At 39.4% G+C, this 24,128-nt stretch overlaps 2 protein-coding genes across 10 annotated transcripts; one reads left to right on the top strand and one right to left on the bottom strand.

The window, feature by feature from the left end:
* The first annotated feature begins 556 nt into the window (after positions 1-556).
* tmprss4a (transmembrane serine protease 4a) lies at positions 557-16,008 on the top strand. 7 transcript variants are annotated; one of them, XM_034225356.1, is made up of 13 exons: positions 557-695; positions 9,825-9,876; positions 10,112-10,255; positions 10,508-10,660; positions 10,750-10,876; positions 11,001-11,120; positions 12,819-12,862; positions 13,218-13,380; positions 13,486-13,652; positions 13,894-13,989; positions 14,097-14,239; positions 14,438-14,590; positions 14,699-16,008. In XM_034225356.1, the coding sequence occupies exons 3-13, from the start codon at positions 10,144-10,146 to the stop codon at positions 14,708-14,710; spliced, it is 1,290 nt and encodes a 429-aa protein (XP_034081247.1). In that variant the 5' UTR covers positions 557-695; positions 9,825-9,876; positions 10,112-10,143; the 3' UTR covers positions 14,711-16,008. The 7 variants fall into 7 exon arrangements, with proteins under 7 accessions (XP_034081247.1, XP_034081251.1, XP_034081246.1 ...); XM_034225360.1 differs by lacking the exon at positions 557-695 and adding an exon at positions 3,854-4,170; XM_034225355.1 differs by lacking the exon at positions 557-695 and adding an exon at positions 3,854-4,174 and having other exon boundaries at positions 12,822-12,862.
* A 264-nt stretch (positions 16,009-16,272) lies between these two features.
* On the bottom strand, positions 16,273-24,036 carry mre11a (MRE11 homolog A, double strand break repair nuclease). 3 transcript variants are annotated; one of them, XM_034225537.1, is made up of 20 exons: positions 23,895-24,036; positions 23,325-23,399; positions 23,062-23,194; positions 22,764-22,924; positions 22,594-22,681; positions 22,329-22,470; positions 22,084-22,198; positions 21,556-21,741; positions 21,283-21,454; positions 21,105-21,185; positions 20,892-21,021; positions 20,364-20,464; positions 20,082-20,252; positions 19,935-19,994; positions 19,693-19,858; positions 17,528-17,614; positions 17,251-17,312; positions 17,102-17,163; positions 16,852-16,942; positions 16,273-16,654 (listed from the first exon to the last, which is right to left on the bottom strand). In XM_034225537.1, the coding sequence occupies exons 2-20, from the start codon at positions 23,342-23,344 to the stop codon at positions 16,616-16,618; spliced, it is 2,067 nt and encodes a 688-aa protein (XP_034081428.1). In that variant the 5' UTR covers positions 23,345-23,399; positions 23,895-24,036; the 3' UTR covers positions 16,273-16,615. The 3 variants fall into 3 exon arrangements, with proteins under 3 accessions (XP_034081428.1, XP_034081427.1, XP_034081429.1); XM_034225536.1 differs by having other exon boundaries at positions 23,828-23,915; XM_034225538.1 differs by lacking the exon at positions 23,895-24,036 and adding an exon at positions 23,553-23,671.
* Between the last annotated feature and the right edge of the window lie 92 nt (positions 24,037-24,128).

Raw genomic sequence — 24,128 nt, 5'->3', positions numbered from 1 at the left:
TAAGATAATATGTGGTATTTAGTAAATACATACCATTTTGGTAAACATGTGTCTTTGTTTAATCCACTCTATAAATGTTTCATTTTCCTTCTCTTTCTTTTGTCCTGTATGGATGAAATGTCATTTGCATTTTCCAAATTCTGTTTTTCTAATTACTTCAAAAACACACGTCTCATAAAAGAACACATGTAAAAAATGTGGGTGTCCAGGTAAACATAAAGTGGGAAGTTGTTCATAATTATCCTTTTTTTTTTTTCATACTTCCCCTTAAAATGAATCAAACATAATATCAAGTTACACAAAAGGCACACCTGTGTGGACAAAGGAAAGCGTTGGTGGCTCGACTGATGGTGGTGTGTGTGTGTGTGGTGTGTGTGTGTGTGTGTGTGTGTGTGTGTGTGTGTGTGTGTGTGTGTGTGGTGTGTGTGTGTGTGTGTGTGTGTGTGTGAGAGTGAGAGATAGAGAGAGCGAGAGAGAGGGGAAAGGGGGAGAGAGCAAAACAGAGTTGTTTGCAGTGGAGGGAGAGGTGGGATGAAGGGAGGTGTACCCTGTTAAATCAATAAAGGTCGGTCAGGAAACTACTCCGAGAAAAATGCAGATTTGTGCATGCAGACGCCAGCAAAACTTTTCTCCAACCAGTTTTCAAACCAGATGCTTTTCTGAAAAGGAGAAAAAGGGTGACAACTAATTTAAAGGTGAGTAAGACAACAGTGATGTGGGGAGTGACTTCTGCGTGAGAAGTTATGTTATTTTTTTTATTTCTGTGTATTCAAATACTAACCACCATAGCCTCAACATTTGAACTAATGTGTCTGAAGCGCATTTCTTCAGCAACAACAAAATCATTGTGTGGGAGAATCGACGTATGAATGTCCTGCTATATTAGTACAAACAATTCTAACCTAGATATATCTTGTTATATCACTTTTTTATCTCTAGATAAGTGTTCCGTTAAAACTGCATACCATCCTTATCAGCTTGTCTCATAAGGATGAATAAGGCTTTAAAGGAAAGTTCCAGATTTTAAATCAGTGTAATTCAGCACAGTGTGGGTACCATATGATCCTGAAATGTATTTAACAAATGATCTATCAAAGTAAAGAACCTTTAAAATATCACTAGTAAAAAGCTTTACAGGTTTCAAATGTTGTCCTAGAATAATTACATGTCACATGCACCAACATTTCAGACTACAACAAATGAGCTTTGTTTTTGTGAACAATGTCAGGTGAACAAGTAGGTACACTTGGCAAGAATGAAGATGTTCAGTACAACTTGGCTATTATTACATGGGCTGGAATATTGAGTTTCACTTCATAGAGACATTTTAGTATGTATACTTACTTTACAAAAGTGAATATTATATTCATCTAGTTAAGGAGTTATGTCTTTGATCTGCCAAATGACCTAAATCCATGATACATAATTATTTGCTTTCTAGTCATCCTGTAAAAGAAGCTACTTAAAACATAAAGTATAATATGCTTAAGGTAGGTCAACTTAAAAAAAATCATATATCTCCTTTCAAAGTTAGATCAACTTAACAACCCGTTTAGCTGTAAGACATGTATTTTTGTAATTGGACTAGAGCTGGTTCTATGTTCATGTTGCTTTGTTAAAAATTATCTTGAAATCAAATTCTTCCAGAAACTGTTTCAAAGGATCCCTGCTTAAGTTTCGGAGATATTTTAGCGTAATATAGTTGCTGCATTTTTGAACGTCAATGACAAATAAAATAGTTTCAACATTTTCCTAAGATGCTGTTAGAGAATACGTATTACAGTGTAACCGTTTTAGCTCCCCTTTTCTTAGTTGTATTACATTGTGAATCTAAAAAAATAGCTCTAGCCCTCAGTAGATTAGATTTGTTAATATGTAACCCATCTGGACTATAAACCGTTGAGGAAGTCAGCAGCGTATTTAGTTCCCCTTCAGTTTAACGAAAACAAATATTTTAGCAAAAGGGGATGTAATTGATAAAGAAAGAAAGGATCATCCGTTAAATTTGAACTGTTTTTGAATATCATGCTGTGATTACTGAGGGCAAAATGAAAAAAATGGACAGCTTGACCTCATAGAAAAATTAAAAAAATGGGCACAGTTTGCATGCAACCTTTTTTTACCAAACTGGTATCCAAGTTAAACTATATTGAGTTTAACTAAGCTCAGTCAAGTCAAACCACAACATGGGGGCTTACTCCAGATTTAATACAAGGTTAGAGTCTCTGTATGTCTTGGCAACCCTATGGCAACCATAATATCATCAAGATTATGTGAGGTTATTGGCTGAAAGAGACCTTGTGTGGAGAAGGTTCAGAGGTAATTTGCTTCAAAGTGAGCCTAGCTCTATCAATGTATCTATACATCTATTGATTTCCCTACCAACACCCTATACATCTATCCACTAATCTATTTTCACATTTGCTGTATACTTTGACAGAATTTAGTCTAGAGTCCATAGACCACATTTTATGAGAGGAAAAGTGAGGAGTCATCTTAAAGGTTCAAAGTGCAGATCAAGCAACACAATCAGCTGCTGTTTCTAACAATGTCTCTCTCTCTTTAGCAAACCTCAGATTTTTTTCTCACACTACAAATATATTTTTTCTCAGTTGCCTATGCTCAGTGTCCCATAACAGTCACAGAGACTTAATTACTAGGAGCACTGAGCTGGTGACCAAAGTGGTCATTGACTGAAACCGTAAAAAGGAAATGTAACACCGCTTTCACATATGGAATAAATGTGCCGTTTTTTTTCTATTGTTTGAATAGTCCAGGTATGTTGCTCCACTGGCAACAATCCAATCAAACAAACCATTTCACTATTACAGCCAAGGACATCCCTGACAATAGGTGTATCTAAAAAAATGCCAATTTACTAATACAACATAGTCAAATGCTTTTCCGTCATGCGTAATTCCATTTTCAAGTAACCTTTGAATCTGCTTAGATAAAAGGCATATTCCAATATATTTTTAAGACTTTAAAGTTTAGAAAATGGCAATATGTTAATCTGTTTCTTCCGGACTAACATATTACAGAAAGCCTTCATGGATTGTCATAAGTTTTCATTCATTGTTCCAAGAGGATGTTTGCTAATGAGTTTGTTGATGCTCTGACTTGTAAAGCTGTGCCACAATGAGGTTGACATTTTAGTTAATTTATGAAATGCCTTGACAGCTATCAGATGGATTGCCATACAGTAAAAATTAAGTACAGCTGGTTATCTATTTGACTCACAAATACATGCTAACTCCTCAGTATGTTACCATTGTCATTGTGAACATTCTTCATGCTCAAACTAATTTACCTCAAAGCACTTCTGTGCCTAAGTATAGCCTCAAAGGCATGCACTTGGTTCTTGTAAGACATTGAATGTTTTTGTCATATTCCTGTTCTGCTCATGCTAGCATGGCACAGTATGAGTCACAATTTGATGTCAGGAACGCCTCACCGACACCAACTGACTCATTAGACTGTCAAAACAACAGCTGAGAAGAGTTTACACACCTCAGCCTCAGGGCATGTTACTGCACACACACCACACCACGATTAACATAATGTTGAGTCTGGGTTTGTGTGTTTGCATACGGGAGGCAATGTGTCACGTGCACTTATTTGTATCGAAGCAGATGAATTTGTTGCTATGTTTGGGTAGCATTTGAGAGGCAAAGAGGTACTTGAGGAGAGCTACGGAGTTAAAGACACTAAAGGGGGCAACAACAAAAAAGATTGTGTGCTTTATGTCCAGAGGGCTTAAAATGTTTGGGGTGGGAGGATGTGTGGGAGGAGGGACAGTGACCGAGAGAGGAGGGTTTAAGTTTCAGGTTACCTGAAATACTTTTGTTTTGTCAGCAAGGCTTGGTCATTCAAATACAGCTCTCTCTGAATTTGCGTAGCATAAAAAAACAAAACTCTATACAACCAGTATCTTGTATTACTGCCGTGGGGTTTCAAAGAGGGGCAAGTCAGGCACCCTTCAAAATACCAAATCAAACCAGGTTTTGTAGTTTAAGCAAGTGGAGCAGGAGGGTGAGAGGAAGAAGACGAAGGACATCCAGGGGACAGTGAGTTACTGGAGAGTCCCACCTCCAGGGAGGGTCGTGTTAACTCTGTGCTTCGTGTTGGATGAGGTGCTTCTAGGCCTTACCAAAGAAGACGCTACAACATGTGGGTGAGTGCAACTTGGTAGAATCAACGTTTTCATTGTAAAGATGGAAGATCAGCTCGCTGCTTTGCATTGGGGGCGCAATTCAATTATTGTTACCGTTGCATATCCTGGTCTCAAGTTTGCCATCATACTGAGATACAAAGACATGTTGTGATACTAAAGGTAGTCTGTGTTTGCTTACTGAACCAGTTTCTGTAGCACTGGCTCAAACAGCAGCAATGTTTTTGCATGTCAGCAATACTATCTGCCACTAAACAGGAGAACAATCAGCACTTACAGTTGGCTGTAGTTGATATGTTAAGCATATGCTGTCTTTTGCTTTATATATGGCTTCTTATCACTGACATGTTATCAGTGGTAGTTCCTGGTGGCTATGGAACATGTTTCCTAATATTGATACGGCTCATTGTATGTATTTATGCTATTTTTAGTTCATTTTAATTGTAAATCAAACAACACAACATTTCTGCAGAATCTGTACTCCCTACCCACCTCGGTATAAGAATGAGCAATGTGTGTGGAGTTAGTTGTGGGTTAGTGAGTAGAGCCTACTCAAAGCGATCTATAGTGTGCATTTCTGCCCTTATAAAAGGTACATGGCCAAGATATCCAAACATGTATGGACTGCACTGGTCTAGATCTTTGTCTTTTATTAAAGCTTTTCTAGCATGTCACGCGTAGCTTCTCAAAAAGGCCTTTTGTGAACATTTCTGTTGGAGGAACAATACATAATCCAACAAAGAAGCAAGGGGAACACCTCGTTTGAACAAAAGGCTTTTACCTGTCAGGACTGACCCAGTTATACTTTTTTCAGGTTTGGTTCCTAACGCCGGGTTTACTGGCTATGGGTTAACCTGACAAACAAAAACAAAATCAGGCTTATCACATTAGCTCGTATAGAGCTGCTCGATTATGGCAAAAATCATAATCTCGATTATTTGAGTCAATAATTGATATCACGATTATCCATTTACATTGAAAACATCCATTTATTGAAAAAAAAAATGTGAACAGTATGTTTTTAACAGTTGATTACCCTGAACTTTAAGTATAATTCAACTGAAAAACCAATACAAAATAAATAAATAAATAATCGTTTTATTTCGATTATGTTGTTTTCATAATCGTTGCAAGCCAAAATCCTAATTGCGATTAAAATACGATTAATTGAGCAGCCCTAAACTCGTACTGCAGAAGTAAGAAACATGAGATGTGGTAGTGCTTCACTAACTGATTATTTGAAGATATTACCGTCATCATAACATGGTAAATGTTAGTCATGGTACAAAAGACAACTTCCCAGAAGTCACTATTAATTATGTCATGGTGTGACAAAACAGAACTTGTTTTTTCTGGTATGTGTTTGTCCACTCTCGGTAAGATTACTTTATTTCTGGTTTTACAAGTACGCAGACCTCCCACTTTTTTTGTATGTGTCATTTATCTCGCCTTCATCTCGAACAATTTGTTTATGTAGAACGATTGTTGTGGTGCTATTGTGCATGTTTTTCAACTAAGATATGTTTAGGCTCCTGAACTGTACTGTATGGCATGTATTGTAAGGTGAAAACTGCACTTAACTTACAAAAGGAGTCTTTAACCTATTGGGAATTTGAAAAGAGATGGTATCTGAGAATCACTTTACAACCCTTTACATAAAGTGAAATGTATATTGTTACAGACAAATATATGAAACACAACCTTTTTTTCTTTACTATAAGTGAGTTTAGTATGTTAGATAATAAAGTGCTGCAAGTTAAACATGTTCTTGTTTCCAGAGAGTGATAAGATGCCAAAAAAAAGTAAAGAAAAAAGTGTCTGGGTCTTTGTCATGCAGCTTTCCTGCTATGAAACCACATAATTTGAATTACTGTCTTATACGAGAGTGTCTCAGGAAGTTTCTCAGCCAAACTGTTCAAGCCAGCACAGCTGATTAAAGTAAGCTGCCCTCCAAAAATATCTAAAAAACCTGCCCAACGACATTCTTAGCCCATGTCTTATGGTGGCTATACAATACCATAGCTTGATTGTCATCCGACATCATCTGAATTGACTGTGGATGTGAAACAGTTATTTGTTATTGTTGGGGAATATTTTCCAAGGCCCATAACTTTGACCCAGTTTATCAGTTCAAACTGTCCTGACTGAGCACAAGCACCTCATAACCTTGGCTGCTGTGCTCTCAGTGTTCTGTCTCCCTGTTCCTGCCTGTTGGCGTCAGCTGATAGAGGTGTTATGATTATATGTTCCTGCCCAGTGGCGTAACTATCGACGGTGCAGCCGGTGCAACGCACCGGGGCCCCGAGCCGGCAAGGGGCCCATTCAAAACAAAAACAAAAAAAAGAAGAAAAGTTTTTTGTTTTTTTTAATATTCTTTTTTTTATTTTTTTTTATTTGGGGGCCCCAATGGCATTGACCGGTTCACGCTGTCTTCAAAGTAACCAAGCAACCTAAATTAAATTGTAATTTGTCTGTCCAAAGACCCTGCTCCCTTTCATGTCATGTGATACCTTGCGTGACGAGCGAACCGTTTAATCAACCTGTACTGTACTGTAGCATTATAAAAAATGTAATAGCTTGCATCTATAATGTACAGCAAACCAAAGCACAAGAGCAGCGCTCAAAAGAGAAAGGACAAGAGAGAACAAGGAGATGTAACAGCTAAACTGACAAAATTAGACCGTCATACATCGTCCTCGAAATCGAGCGCTAACGTTAGCAATGTTGACGTGCAGCGGCAGCCGGAGCTGGAGGCTAACGATAGCTCACCAACATCATTGCTATCTAGCTCCATAAGTCCATAAGGTTGCACAGCCACGGCCACGCATACAGCTTGTATCCGTGGCCGTGGCTGTGCAACCTTCTTCTCCAGCCAGCCAGGAGGAGAGGCTGGATTTGGCTGTGCCCGGTGGTGGTCCTACAGTTCCCCCAAGGGCCCCACCCGATAGGGGACTCTATGTCGCTATTGAGACCTCCGACGCCAAGATCAAAAGCTATATTATAGCAATCGGTCTATGTAGGCCTACCGGCCCATTCATAACATCAAGGAAACAGGTGTAATCCTCTTCTTAGGCAAGGCAAGGCAAGGCAAGTTTATTTATATAGCACTTTTCAACACAAGGCAATTCAAAGTGCTTTACAAAAAATGAAAGATATTAAGAAAAGGGCATTTAAAATCAGTCATTAAAAAGAAAAGCTAACAAAATAAACATTAAAAGAAAAAATACATGGATAAAAGTTACAGTGCAGTTTAAGATATGAATAGTTCAATTAAAAGCAGCGACAAAAAGTTCTTAGTTCGCTGTGCCGTTGTCAGGCTGTGGTGGTCTGAGGCCAGGGCAGGCTGGTGTTGATTGCCTATACATGTTGCGCTTCTGAGTGGTTGTGTATGTCCGTGTGTGTGTGAGCGCATCAGCGTGCGCTTATGTTTGGGGCGATGGGGGGGGGGGGCCAAAACAATATTTGCACCGGGGCCAATCACAACCTTGTTACGCCACTGTTCCTGCCTGTTGACGTCAGCTGATAGAGCACACAGCTCTGTGTACAGATCAGTTCGATAAAGTCATGCCTAAACAGCGACATTTTACACGATAAATACGGGTTTAAATAGCAGCATTTACCACGGAAGGCGAGTGGCAGCTACCGTAAACCTTCTTTTACTCTGGCATCTTGTGGCAACTCCCGTTGAGCAGCGGCAGATGCCTCGGCAAGTTGTGGCATCGGTGGCATATGCCGGAAGTACTTGCCACAGATGCCACAGAGTAGTGGCATCTGCCGGAAGTACATATGCCACAGATGCCACTACTCCGTGGCATCTGTGGCATATGCCGGAAGTACTTGCCACAGATGCCACGAAATGAGCCAGGCCCTACTGGGTAAAAGGTACACTAGTATTGGCAGACCTTCATCATATCAGAACCATATAGGCTAATATGTTTTGGTTATAGGTAAGCATTGGGTTGAGAGGATTGGGTTGATGTATTGATACTTGTAGACGCTGATTAAAGTGAAACTATTTGTATATTACTTTATTTACTGCTGGGTAGAATGTGAATTTAATCCAGGTGTGTCTAGTTTATCATGAATGTAGCCTATCTGCTAAGTAAATAAAAGTAGGCTACTATTTACCTCTGAACTGCAGTGGAGTAGTACAAAGAAGCAACATGGAAATAAATAAATCAAGAAAAGTACAAGTAACTCAAAAGTGTACGTTAAGTGCAGTAGGCTACTTGAGTAAATGTACTTAGTTACTTTACAGCACTGCCTACTCCAAAGTAAAAATGCCCACAACAAGACACCATCTGCGTGTCCTGCAGAAACTACAAACAGATAACAACACATGGTGGTTTAACATTCTTCCTGTGTGCGGGAGATACATAGACTACTAACTAGGCCAACAATAAACACTTAAAACTAGCTTAACGATAGCCCCGTTGACTGCAAGCAAGGAGCAGTGACGCCTCGGAGTTCAAACATCGCCCAACTAAAACAGGTGAGTAGATCTACCTGTGGTTAATTAAAGCAAACATGCTAACAAGTCACAACATTCAAATGTGAAAACTACTTACCGAGATTCGCATATTTACAAGAAAACGACCACCAAAGTTTCGCCGAATTTACACCCCGGGCAGCCGCATGGAGATTTACATTGGTAGGCTAACTAGCAAATGTGACGGCCGTCGGGAATTACAATTCCGACGTTAGCCTAGTCCCCGAACGCTTCATGAAAGCTTTACTGGAGTACTATAGCCTACTTTAATTTAATTTAAATTACCATAAGCAAAGAGTTTGGAGGTTTGAATCAACTTAAACTGAGATTCAAGCACACCGCCATGAATTAATCTAACAAGGTGAAAAACTAAAAATGTTCTAGTCAACTAACATGACCCCATTGCTCAAAGTGTTGCCCACATTTGTTTGAAATGGTCAAACACAGAAAAGGGTGGGAAACATAGCTTTGAAGGATCCTGCCTCATCTACCTGTTGTATTGGGAAATAACTACTGTCATTCATTGAGTAATTGTTCTACACACAGGGTGCAACAGGGATACAGCTGATCCTTCTGGAGGATACCTGAGTAACATCACTCAGTATCCTCCAGAAGATGCTGTGTGTTCTGTCACCACAATATCAGTTGCATTTGAATGGAAGACTTGCATGTCCCAATAGACCCTGCAGTACTGTACTTCCAAAATCTATCCTTTTCATGGTGGGATTGAGGAGTCTGTCCTTTAACAGATTATGGGAACCACCTGCAGCTCACATTGCAGGAATGCACATGGGTGTAATGTGTGAACTCATAATGGCACACCATGTTCCATGTGTGTACAACCTGTCATCCTTATGGGGCTCCTCTCAAGGATATGTATTGTATTTGACATCTGTTGTATACATGGCTTAAGTGTTCTATGTTTTATTGTTATGGATGAATATATAATAATAATGTATTGCATCTTTTTATCACGATCACCTGGAAATAATCACAAAGGTCTTATGCAGTCAGATCATAAAAGCTTAGATATTCACATGAATACACAAAAATCATACAAATCTACACCTAAAAACAAACAGTAACGTCTCTGATGCCAAGCGCACTGTTGTTTTGACACCTGTGCTCACCTTGCCTTATGTACCATTGTCAATGTTTTCACAGCCTGCCCAGGTGCCTGAGGACAGCATTCGACCCTTGAATCCCACACTGCCAGGTGAGCTGTCAGTTGGTATTGGTTTAATGTTTATTTTTGTATGTGTTATGAATACCATATTAAATACTGGAAACTGTAATGTTATGAATACTGTGTGCATCACTGTTAGTGCAAACTTATATTTTCTCTTTGATTCATTAACTGTACTCTAATTCTCTCTCTCAACTGCATTTATCTAATATTGTCTCTCTTGTGTTTATTTCTCCCTTGCTATGTTTATTTCTTTTTTTCCCAGTGGTTCCCCGGCCAGGCCGCCACAGAAGGCCCATGACGGCTCCAAAGACTCCGAAAGAGAAGGCGTCTAAGAAGAAAAGAATAATTCTGACTGTCCTGGTTGTTGTGGTTTTACTGGGCATACTAGTCACTGCAGCATACTTTAGTGAGTCACACATCATGGACATGATTTCTTACTCTAACACAGAAAATCACTGGATAACATACCAAACAGACAATTCCTTTATTTATTTTTATCAGCCATCACTACTTCGATTCCATAGAAAGATTTGTTGTAAAGGTGTATATGTGTTGACGGGATTCAGTTGTTTTCATTGTATTTTAATCATCCAAGCAAAATGATGTCTAACCTGTGCTACACCCTTCTTTTCCATTGTGCCTCTCCTTTTTCCTTTAGTTAAGCAGCTGATTGACAGCAAATATTTCTTCTGCAAGAGTTCCGTGAAGTTTATCCCGATAGACAAGGCCTGTGACGGGAATAATGACTGTTCTGGAGGAGAGGATGAATTGTCATGTCTGTCAAGCTTTAAGGTCAACACTACCTTTCCAGGTAAAACAAACACCTTGCTTAGACACAAAAACAAAGCTTAGAAAATATGTCTCTTCTTTTCTTACTTTGTGGGCTATTCCTCCCTCCAGTGCGGCTCATGACAGCGCAGCAGGTCCTGCAGGTCTACAGTCCTGGCCCAGGTTGGCGGAGTGTGTGTAGCGACGACTGGGCCGAGCAACACACACAGACAGCATGTAAACAACTGGGATACACATAGTGAGTTTACACATGAATATACACTATATATACATATGATTTATACCAATGCAGAGTTTTTGTTGCAGACTATGTTATTTGACCTGAAATCCAGTCTTACATCGTCCCCCTTTTGTCTTTACAGTAAACCTAAAAGCACAAGTGTCAGAGTGGACACGTTGTTGCTTCCTTTGAAAACTGGACCATTCACAGCTATCAGGCCCGGGACTACAAAAACACCCATTCATCAGGCTACTATAGACCGGTGAGAAGGACATCTGTCATTAAACAGGAATTTGATTTCATTTTCATTTAATCGTTTATTTGAACCGGGACAGTGCACATTGATGAACACTTTAAAACAAAATAATGCTTACAAGTGTAAATGAGCCGGATTTATTTCCATCCGTAGTCCCGTCACATACAACATTTAAGAACATAACATTTATATACATAGCAAAAATAAATACATGATATGCAGGAAGAGCATGAGCAGCATACAAGCATTTACCACATGGCAGTACAATGTAGCAGCTATGATATATAAAGTGCAAGAGTAGATACCCCTTTATAAAAGTGCATTTAGCGGTGATTACACGTCTGTTTGTTGCTCAACCATTCTTTGAGTTGACCTTTGAAGCTATTGAGAGTGGGACAATCCCGTATCTCAGTTGGGAGGCTATTCCACAATGAGCTGCCTTTAATGGAGAGGACATTTTGTCCAATAGTTGTCCGTCTATGGTGGACTTCACAGTGTCTGCTGGTTTCTGACCTAGTGCAGCGTCCAGTGTGTTTTTTGTGGATGAATTCTCCTAAGGGGGGGAGGGGGGGCCAGTCCATGTGAACATTTATAAAAAAAACACATACTTTTAAAAGACTTAAAATTGTCAAAACTCAAGAAATTGTGATTTTTCTAGGATGGTACAGTGGTGGTATGAATTTGGCTTTCTGTCAAACACCTTGATAGCTCTCTTGTACAGCTGTTCTATAGGTTTCAGGTTTGTGGCACAAGCAAACGACCAATTTGTAAAACAGTATTCAATGTGGGATAGAATCATGCAGTGGAGGTATGACTTTACAACATTGACAGTTAAGAAAGGTCTAATTTGTTTACAATTTAGCAAGTTGAATTTAATGGTATTGGAGACTTTCTTGATATGTTTCTTAAAAGTCAAGTTCGAGTCCAGTATGACTCCAAGACACTTGAACTGGGAGACTAGTTCTAATTCTGCTCCGTTTAAAAACACATTGGATCCTTCGATTTTGACTGGTCGTTTACTGAACATCATGCATACTGTTTTTTTTTACATTTAACTGTAAGCAAATGTTGTTCAGCCAGTGTTGAACCTTGTCCAAAGCTTTTGAGAGACAAGGTGAGATCATTTCAGTGTTCTTCCTGTGTACAAAGATGACCGCATCATCGGCATACATTTGTACATTCAACTCAGGACATACATTAGGCAAGTCATTAATGTACAGAGAAAACAGTAACGGTCCAAGAATGGAACCTTGTGGAACCCCAACAGGGTTGACAAGGAAGGGGGATTTGGTACCGTTGACCAAAACACACAGTTTTCTGTTCGATAAATAAGACTTAAACCAATGTATCGAAACTGCTGAAAAATTGAAATGAGTCAGCTTTGTAAGGAGCACTTTGATCTGGAGTTACTGTGTGTTATTGCTTTTTGTCTCTTGTACACATTTAGTTGTTATCTTTTCTCACAGTTTCTGTTCCTAAAATATTTTAAAAATCCAGTTTTTGTTCCCTCTTTGGCTTAAACCTTATGAAAGTCAACACAAAAAGTCTCGTAGTTCACTCCAATAAAGCAGAAGAGAAACAGACAAAGTTCAGCATGATGGTTAATTAAGGTCAACATTTTATTATGAATTTTGTTTATTGTGCAGACATTTGTTTTTCATGTGTAACTCTAAATACTTGATTAATTACTTTTTTCCTTTACAGCAGTGTATGCAAATCCGGCTCTGTGATTTCTTTGTCCTGTTCAGGTGAGTCTTATTTTTAGAAAATCTACCATTGTCACTAACATTGTTTACAGTTTGTTTTAAGATAGCAGAGTATGTCTCATGGCTGGAAATCATATGGTTGTGGGAGCAGTTTGGCTCAACAGGCCTACACATGTCTAGACGGCAAAACTCTTTCCTAGCAACATATCACTGTTTTTTATTCTTAGCAACAAAAAAAGGTTGTGAAATAATAAGAAACTAGTCTAACCTGACCTTGACAGTTTGAATAATAGGATCTAGATGGATTAACCAACAAAGGCATAAAATAAAAGTTACGTTAGAATGGACTACAGTGAAGAAAACATTCTTAAATTAACAAGACAACTTTGTTTATCAGACTGTGGACAGGTGGGCTTTCAGGACCGTGTTGTCGGGGGTTCAGATGCTTTCATTGAGGACTGGCCCTGGCAGGTTAGCTTGCAACAGGGAGGCCAACACTCATGTGGAGGCTCACTGGTGTCCCCACGTTGGATTATCACTGCTGCCCATTGCTTCACTGGGTCAGTATGAGTTCCACATGTCCAATGAATTTCCTTTGTGGTTAATATGTCATACATAAACTTATACTCACACTTTCTCCTTGTTTTCTTTTTTGGGCCCTGCAGCAGTAAAAAAGAGCTGAGTCGCTGGAGAGTGGTGTCAGGCCGGACATACATAGGCACACTAGGAGGTTCCTATGTGGACAGAATCATATTAAATGCAAACTACGATCCAGCACGAAACGACTACGACATTGCAATGATGAGACTGAGCAGCCCGATATCAGTGGGAGGTTAGAGTTTAATTAAATACTTTAGAAAATATGGATTTGATTATTGTAAAGTCTGTAGCTATTCCAAATTGCCCTCTAGTGATGTACATTTCAAGCTCTCCACCTTACAGTAGATCAAATTCAGCCATTGTTATCAACACTTTAACTGTACTTTTTAATTTGCCAAAGCTACATGTATGACAGGAACAAATAGTAACAAAGCTTAAGGCCTACATTTGAATGCATTCCCCCTGTTTTTCAGTGAGCCGCAAACCGGTTTGTCTACCTCCCAAAGCCTTTGGCCTTCCTTCCCAAGCCTCCATGTCAGTGACTGGCTGGGGATACCTGGAGGAAAAGGGTGAGAAACCTACTCACTACCTCATCATTATCAACTGCCACTCTGTGAACAAGAACTTCTCTTATCTTTCGCTAAAACCCAAATGTTGCATCGTATTCTCCCTTTAGGTAAGGTTTCTCCTACACTTCAGAAGGCCTCTATCCCTCTGATAGGGCGGCTGAAGTGTGCCAGCCCCACAGTGTATGGGAGTTCAATAACCCAAAGAATGATCTGTGCTGGTTTCCTGGATGGGGGAGTGGATGCCTGCCAGGTAACGGACCACTGATTCAAGTCAGAAACGATAACGCTTAAGAATTTAAAACACAAATAAGAATATTTTGAGTTATACTTCTATAGTTTTGTACATGTTGTAGTTTAAAGAATGGTCCAATATTGACGTTCTCTACTGGCAAATTGTTTGGATATTCAGAGATGAGATAACATTTTATTGTGCTGTAATGGCTCCCAGGGGGACAGTGGGGGTCCTTTGGTGTATTTCGCCTCCTCTCAATGGCATCTGGTTGGAGTGGTGAGCTGGGGGGTCGGCTGTGCACGGGAGAGAAAACCAGGTGTCTACTCCAACGTCGAAGAAATGCTAAACTGGATTCGAACAGTAGTTGAGGTAAAGAATATACGTTTCTGTGTTAGTCAGGGCAACTTAACTTTCTAAAATATAGGAAGTGCAATACATACAAAGCCTGCCCTAATGATTTTTACTTTCTTCCTCTAGAAAACCCCCTGAGGTCTGCCTTGGACAGCCTGTGAAACTCAAAGAAATGTTTTGTTTCAATGTGGATGACTTAAGAGGGTAGAAAGAAGGAAAGAAAGGGAAATTCAAAGATCATAGCAACACAAAATAACTGTTAAACACAGCCAAATGCAAAAACACTGCACACACACGGTTTCACACAAAATGTATTTCAGGTGTTTGTGCCATTTCAGGTTCTTATCTCAGGGGAAAAGTATATGTATGTTATGTGTTGCTGGCTAGTCGGAAATGTTTTTTTTAAATCAACAATGTAGTCATTTGACAGACCAAATGTACTGATTATGCGTTTTTAAATAAAGCTGGTATCAAATGTGAATATATTTGACCACTGGTTTTGACAAAAGGACTTAGCAATAACTGTTCAAACTCTTGTAATTGTGTAGAGTTTGGACCTCACCAGACTGGCAGACCTCAGACATAATGTACTTGATTACTATGTGCTATGATTTTAGTTTTGCCATGTGTTATGATGGGTTTATACAATTAATGGCAATAGGCGAGAAACAGGGTAAACCTGTGCCAAATCCAGCAGAATTCAGTGTGTCAGGTTATGTCACCAATATAAGTGATCACGTTTATGGTGCTTATTCAATTGATCTGATGGCTGTCCCTTAACGCACCTTTTTACAGCATTGACATGTGCTTGCATTCTTCTTACAGATTGTTTTACATGAGCACTTTAATTGAAAATTACTTGACTATGTATGCCCATATCATTTAATTTACTAATAATGCACTAAAGACTAACTCTAACCACACTGTTACGTATTCATGGTGCTGCCACACCGAGTTTCAAAGTGCAATCAGATATCCAGCATGCATTAAGAAAACTCACACCATGGCCAGATTTAGGTGGTGGCCACTGAGATGTAGGCCTTTACAGCAAAAGGATATTAGTGTAAATTCATTAGAGCGAGCAATAGAGATAAGTATGTAAATGTGTGCATTCAGGAAAAATAATTGTATTTCTATGTTTTAAATCCATAATCGAGTTGTTGCAAAGCAAAACAATGCATCTACCTTTTATTTTTGAAATATTTATCCTTTCTTGTCTGAGACATGCACAAAAAATAGTATACATTGGCACAGAATTTTAAAAATAATAGTTTACATATTTTATTTTACTGTAGGATAGGAATAGCTTTTCTTGTAAGGTTTGGTGGTTGCCACAGTGGATAATAATATTTGACTGTATATATATGGTACTTTTTGTTGATTATTTTTTATACCTGTAAATAGGTTGTACATATAATAAAGACTTTCTCCTTCAACCTGGCATTCCGAAAGATTGCTTTATCACACAATTAACTTGATATTTTGTATGAATATCACCTTGTGCCTTGACTTTGTTAAAACGCCCCCTTGTGGAGAAAATGTTATTTTTCGTGTTGTACCAGTTTCCACAGGTCCAACTAGCCTGAATGCTCACATAACCAAATTGTATAGCTTGATAAACTATTTTAGAACGTTTTTTCTATGACTTCTATGATGAAAAAGACACACAACATAATGAATAAAAAAGGAGGACAAGGTGATTATGTATGAAAAAACATTTATAATTTCTTGGATATCAGAGCACTACAAAGGCCTAATGGGAAAACCTAAGTGCAGAATACGCATAGCAAGTCTGGTCTGAAAGCCATCAACACATTTCCCCCTATAGCATTTAACCTAGCTCTTTCACTAAAGCAGATTGATTGGATAGTTTTATCTTTGCAGTAGCTGTTCAATTCAATTATTAATTGTCAACGTTAGAAAGAATGAGTGCTGAGAACATTGAAACATGAACTTTAAAGTCCTTCAGAACAACTCTGTAGCAGCTCACTTAATAATTAGCATGTAGAGATTAACAAGTGTACATATAAGATGCATTCATGGTTATCTCCGTGAACGACTGGGGCCTTTGAATGGGTCATCCTGTATAAAAAAAAGAAATGGAGAAGAAAAATTATTAAAACATTTGCCAAAATAAGATAATCAGATCAAATTAAGAACATTTTAGTGCGTAAATACAACATGGCTTTTGCTAAGCATGTAACACAAAATTCATTCTTCATCATTACAAAACGCACCCCAGCACTCAGGCTACATAATCTTCTCTGATCCCTTCTTACCTCCTCATCATCACTGTCGTCAAATGCAACTCCTTTAGTTGACTGGCTCTGAGAGCTCAACTTGGTGAAAGATGAAGACGATGATGCTGGTCTGTGGTGAGCAAGAGAAGAAGCCATGGTAAAATATGCGAGTCAAAAACACATCACACATTTTAAATATGAAGTTAGCGACAGAGAAGGTGAATGCAGTATAAACAGCTATGTGTGTGTACAGGTTTCTTAATGTATTCCACTGGCACGTTGTAGATACCTCGGAGGAGGGCGGGTCGTTTTCATTACAGGAATATCCTCATCTGAGTCCTCGATGGTCACCTAGAGAAGGATACAAATGAGAAGTAAAGTTGGAGGATGATGCAGTTGACATACTGTATGAGTGTGTGTAACTAGGGATTCATTTACTTCATCTGCATAGGATTTGTTGGCTCCAGGTCGAGATGATCTTTGGGATGGAGATTGAAATGCTGAAAAATAAGAAGAAGAGAGACACATTGAAGTCCAGGAAGGAATTGAAAGATGAGGAATGGGTTACAGAAGAAAACTGATTTATAGTTTTTTTTACCAAAAGTATAGAAGATTCCTGTGATGCCTAGTTTTGGCATATCAGTGTTGTTTACAGAATATTAACTTGTGTTTCTATAGATCATCACACTCACACACACATCTCACACTCCCCTACCTTGCATAATACTCCTGCTTTGGGTTGCTGCTGAAGATTTCTGGGCACGGCCCCGACCAGCTGGCTTTGGTTCGGAGGCAGCTGCACCTGGATGGACGGATAGACACTTATGGACGAGGATTCCCGATGCACTCACTGCACTTTATCATTAGTGTTATGATTCTAATTTGTTTGGGATAGTGGTGGTCTAATGCAGTGGTTCTCAAATGGGGGTACGCGGACCCCTAGGGGTACGTTGGAGTACTGCAGGGGGTACGTGAGATTTATTTTATGTTAATAAAAAAAAAAAACATAATTAATGCATTTAAACGAATTACTTTATTCAAACGTTTACAGTAATTCTGGATAATAAAATGGGAAGAATAAACGGGGTGCTCTCTTTTCCTCTCCCTCTCCTGACAGCCCGTCAGTCTCGTGCAGCTCGCTGAACTTGTAATAAGTGACCCGACAGTAAAGAATACACATATTTATAACTAGTTTAGCTAGTTCCAGAGTAGATGTACTAGCTAAGTGTGTTAGGTCTAACTCTTAGTGTGTTTTGCTCCGCTCAACGGTCCGTCACAGCGGCGGAGCTGTGATCATGCAGAGCTGCGTGTTCTCCGTCAGCAGCAGCTGATCTGATCTCTGATCTCTCTCTCGCGTCCAGTTAGACTTCACTCGCGTTTATGTCCAAATCTATCAGATCTAGCTAGTTCTAGCTAATGATATGACTGCCTGGTTATCAAAGGACCTAAACAATAAGCGTTGCTTGGCAACAGCGTGTGGCCGCAAAGTATAGCGCAGCATTATGCATATGTTTATATGAGGGGTCAAAATCCCATGCTCATAAAATGCTTATATATTTTTTTCTCTTCATTCCCCACGCCCCAAAATAAATAAATAAATATACCAATTTTAGGAAAAGTAAGGAAGTTTGAGCAGTGTGGGTTTTATATTAACAGAGTTACACATATTTCAAAACGATGAGTGTAATAACTGCAGTTTGCCTCCCTGTCAGAATGACAAAGGTCCTCAGTGAAGCACAAGCCCATGTTTCACTACATTGTAAGTACAACTTATTAAAAAGATCAGTTCAATGCAACTAATGTCGTCTTAGTGTTATTGCATGATGTTAAAATTGGTTTGCCATGAATTTAGTGATGGATTATAAACATTTGAAATGTAGCATTTAAGTGTTTCTCAGTTACAAGGTTGTTGTTTTAATAAATCAGACACTGATGGTGCAGTGCTGTACTGTACCTCTTTATATAGGCATTTTGTCCCTAACAAATTGTTTTTGCGCTGGTCAGGGGGTACTTGGCGGAATATTTTTTTCAAAGGGGGTACATTATTGAAAAAAGTTTGAGAACCACTGGTCTAATGGATAGTGAGGTGGGCTGAAGATCGGAAGGTTGTGAGTTCAAATCCCGCCAGGAACACCACCACTAGTGTGCCCTTGAGTAAGGCACTTAGCCCTTAGTTACTTAGTTACTAATTGTAAGTCGCTTTGGCTAAAAGCGTCAGCTAAATGTAATGTAATTGTTTTACTCTCTCATTTAAGTGGTATATACTATTTAAAGAGCATTGTTTTAATTGGTTGTTGATAATCCGAAGACACAAACATCTCGTGTGCAACTGACCTGCCAAAACAATCTTTAAATGAGGACTTTTCCCTAATTTGAACACCCAGGTTCACTAGAGAAAGTGTGTTACATGGTCTGAATCATCTTGTCTTCCCTCTGCTGGAGTTTAAGGTGTGACTGAACAGTTCTTATGTTGTTTATTTAAGTGAGTCGACAGCACATATTCTTAGAATATTTTATCAAACGTTATGAATCCATAGATAGTACTCATTATAGTCTGTGCTGAATTTAACATTGTAAAAATGCTATTCTTATTATTAGATTATTAGATGATGTATTAGTTAACCAACATACTAGCCAATATCTCATGTATCCTCCAATGTCAGCTGAGTCTATCCATCATAAATAAACATTCTAATGAACTGGTTTCTATTATTTTCTTTCCAATGACCTACTGTGAGCATTAGCATTGGTTATTAGGCATATTTCTCCATTGACCTTAAACATAGAGTCTGGTAGGCAGTCTGGAGCCTAAAATCTAATCTATTTACTACTGTGAATCTCTCTGGGCCTTTGGTTGTGACAGATAACACATCAACTCACCTCTGCCCCTTCCCCGGCTCCCCCGCCCCCTCGCTCCTCGCCCTCTGCCTCGCGTTGGGGGAGCTAATGGGGCCGCGTCTTCATCAGATTCCAAAGCAAGATCAACCGACATATCTACAGGCATCTCCCCACGCTCCAAACGGTGAGCTTTAGCTCTGTTGATAGCCTGAGAGATAAAGCACATACAATTAAACACAACCAGTCAGCACAACACTTCAGGCTTATGTGAAATATGTATTTACTTCTTTGATTTCATTCTCTTCCTCTGTGGTGTTCTTTTTGGAGTCTCTGAATCGTTGGATCTGAAAATGTAAAAAACAAGCACTCTTATAATGACGTACACCATCACCTCAGCCTTCCCTAATTCTTATGCAAGCCCCCCCCCTCACCTCCAGGTCTATGTCCTGCTCCGTGGTTACTCCTCTGGCTTGGAGGTGGCGCTGTGTCTTCTCTAACTGGTAGGTGATCAGCTCCTCAATGGCGTCTTTCTCATCTTTGTCCACAAACTCCTGAATTGCCTTCCCCATGCCGTGCTCGGTCAGGAGGGACAGCTGCACGTTCTGAGAAGATAAGCACACTTTTTTTTAAAGAATACTGAGAAAAAGTAGATGAAAATGAAAGTGTTATGGCACCCTGTAAGTGTGTGAATGTAAATCCATGTGTGGCAGTACCTGTTCAGTTGCCTCAAAGTACTGTTTCACCAGATCCTCCACCCTCAGACCCTCAACTGCTGTGGTTTTTAACAGTCTGCCGTAATCCACATTGACCTCATCTGAAAAGCACAAAGATTAAAACATGTTACATTTACGAAACTCTGCATCTATGAATGCAGTATACCAGCGGTTCCCAACCGTTTTCAACCCAGGGCCCACTTAAGAATCAAAAAATGTTTGCGGCCTACATTCAACCATAAACAATACGGAAGCTAAATAAAGTTCTCATTGGTCAATTCAGAACATGTGACACGTTGTTAATCCAGAAGTACAGACCGCTGTTAAGGACTGCAATGACCTTTGCTACGGAGGATCAAGAAAGAGAAAGGAAAGAAGGTTTAAAAAAATTTAAAAAAATCTTAAAAATGAAAATGTTTCCACACAAATCATAATGTTTTGCAAATTATTTGGCGGCCCACTTGCAATGCCCACAGGTTGGGATCCGCTGGTGTATACTGTAGATTCACAGCTGTGTGTGTGTCAGACCTTTGTTATCCTCCTTCTGTTCACGGCGTCTGAGAAAGTGGATGACGTCTTTTGGGTTGGCAACACGGTCCACAAACTTCTGACTGAAGCGAGAAGTGTTGAACGCCTCAAAGCCTCCGCTGTAGTCCACCTGACGAAGGCAGTGAAGATGATGCATTTGTGTGTACTGCAATAGGAATGTGTGTGTACACTTTGAAAGAGTGTCCATCTTACCCTCAGGCGAATAAGAGGTTTCTCTGGTGTGAGCGGACAACCAAGCCTCTCTCTTTCTGCTTGTTCCAACATCTCTGTGACCTACCAAATGACAGAAAGAATATTATGAGATGACACATAAAGGGGAAATTAGAGTAAGAGCTGGTTCTGTACATTTGTAGGTGACTTTTAGTGTTACCTTTGCATAGCACAAGTCCTCCACCTTCTTTGTGACCTGGGGTGTGTCCGGTGTAAAGATGTCTTGGTAGTCAGCCAGCACCACGTCTTGGATGAAGAACTGACGCACCGTGTTGAGGGGGATCTTTTGCATGTTCATCTTACGACCCTTCACCCTCAGCAGCCCTATGTGTCTAGAGCCACACAAACAGAGTGTCATGGTTACTTCATTGTTCTTATACACATTGAGAGTATACTATCCATTGTGTGTGTTTCTGTGTGTATTCATGGGTACTTCTTGGCTGCCTCTCCAGGGGACAGAGAGGTGGCTACAGAGCTGCCAGGCTGTGTCACATAGAAGAGCTGCTGTTCATTCCTGGTTGGAGCAATCAAACACTCATGCTCGTGGCCCCACACCACCAAGTCAATAAAGTCATCCAGGAACTGCTCAGGGATGTAGTTAGTGGGACCGTGCTTACTCCTACAGAAGACACAGAAGAAGAAAAAACACGATGTAGAGTAATATAGGAAAAGAATGCTGTTTTGATACTCAAACCACTAACAGGTATTGTATTTGAGAGATAATACAGTAAAGGAAAACGAAATGAATGAAAGCCTAAATATTTTCACCTTCTTAAAAATAGTTTTTTCTTACCACACAAATCCTGCATTATCACGAAGTGGTACGTAACAGATTTAAAGTAAGCGATATGTACAGAGGACAACATGCATCTTTAATACAGTGACTTTTTCTGTGGTTACTCTAGGATATACAGCTTTTTGCTCTGATTTAAACCGTCCAACCACATACACATGCACACACCTGTTCTGGTGGATGGTGAAGAGATTAAACCACTCATCTTGGTCTTCTTTGGGGCGAAGCATGGTTACCTGTTTGTTAACGAACATCCTGTACAAGCGCTCATCTGGGATAGAGCCTACACACACAATTATACATAATTAAGAGCAAAACATGAATCATTTCAATAATGTTTGAAGAACACAGAAATAGACTACATGAGGTATAGATATTACTAGTCCACCATGATACACATTACAAACACTTACCAAGACCGAATAGGGCTAGCTTGGTGATTCCTTTCTGCATGAGGATGGGACTAATCTCTATCTTCTCCACTGAATGGGAATGACCAAAGTGATTGACAAGACCAGACGCACTTATCAGATCCAACGCACACAAGCCTTCAGCCTTGAGGGAAATAAAGTGAAAATAAAACAAACAACTTTAAATGGGTACAACAAAAAATACACACAAATATTCACGTCTTATGTCAAATAATTGTATACTATTAATGCTGGACACAAAACTCACCCCAGTTGGGTCATCATGATTACCGTGAATGCTGAACGCAGGAATAGAGATGTTCAGGTTTTCATCCTGATAGTTAACCCATGGAAAACTTAAACACACATATAACAACGTTAATGTAACTAGAATACAGGGTTTTGATAAAATGATCTTTCAAACGAAGCAGTACTGACTGGGTTGTGTTAAAGTTGACCTTCTGGTCACTGAGAATGTTGAAGTTTATGGGTTTGTCTCCCATGCAGTATCGTCTAAGCATCGTGATGCAGGTGTGGAGGCATCGTCGTGACGGCTTGTTCTCATGGAACAAATCACCACCCAGCAGGATGAAATCCACCTGCAGGCAAACAAAGGAGTAGGAATAAGCAGTGTGCTTTGAAAACAGGTGTACATTTTTAGGGCTATTCGTCTGAGATATACAATAATCTGATGTAATGTTGAGTCATATACACATCTATCAACTCTTGAATGTACCTGATTTGTCTTGGCACATTTTAAGATTTCTTCCAGTGTGTTAAAAGAGTCATTGCCACGGATAGCATCCTTCTCGAGGTAACCGAGGTGAATATCTGTAGCAATAAGGATCTTAAAAGTATCCTCATCATCCCTAGTAAAAAGAAATACACACGTACAACCATTACAACACACAGCTCATAGATTGTTTGTTCATCGGCACACCTTTTCAAAAACCAGCAAAATCTCCATATATTTGTTTAGGCAAAGTTAAACAAACTCACAAGGTGCTCTCTGAGGACATGGTGATGTGGGAGATGAGATGTCACTGTTGAAAGGTGGTCAGCAAAAGGTTGCTTCTGCAGAAAACACACATAAAAAAACAACATTTTAGACATGCTACAAAAATATCACAAGTATTATTTGTGCAAATAATATGTTGATTTTTAAGGAGATCATATACATTCCACTGATATCACAGTGATAAGGTAAGTAATGAATAATTAACTAACCATGAGCTTTTCCTGAGAAGTAATACAGAATACGCATACTTGTTATGTTTACATCGTGCTCACCGACTATTCACTTTACGATACGGTGTACAGTCAGACATGATTGTGTTATACTCTGAGATAGCTAGCTAGCTAATTATCATATAGTAAAATCGTAGCTAACAGCAATATAGTAAGTCAAGTTTACGTTAGCTTTCACTTTTCCTAGAGAACTTACGAGTGCAAGCTCTCAATGTAATGGGAGAATGTTACAATGTTTATAGGTCTTAACTTACATTTGGTTAGATAATTATTTGTCCTTGCTATTGCTACAACGTGTAAGAAACACTTTTTGTAACCCACCTCCTCATGAGCATGTAAACATGCGAGAAAATCCCGGCAAGTCTTGCTGCAAACCCTTTCCCCGCCTCCAACAGATGCCTAATGGTTATTGTAGTTTCATTTGAAATGATCGCCGTTCTCAAATGCAGAATCTCCGCTGTTGATAAACTACACTTCTGGTAAGCAAATAAGAGCGTTTGTTTTACTACTCAGGTCGCGCCGGTCTAGCCTGCTCTCAAAAATAACGGATGTTCA

This window comes from Gymnodraco acuticeps, unplaced genomic scaffold (genome assembly GCF_902827175.1).
Source record: "Gymnodraco acuticeps unplaced genomic scaffold, fGymAcu1.1, whole genome shotgun sequence".
In the NCBI taxonomy this organism is placed as follows: domain Eukaryota; kingdom Metazoa; phylum Chordata; class Actinopteri; order Perciformes; family Bathydraconidae; genus Gymnodraco; species Gymnodraco acuticeps.
The sequence above is the reverse complement of the archived record's forward strand: the minus strand, read 5'-3'. Positions and strand labels throughout refer to the sequence as shown.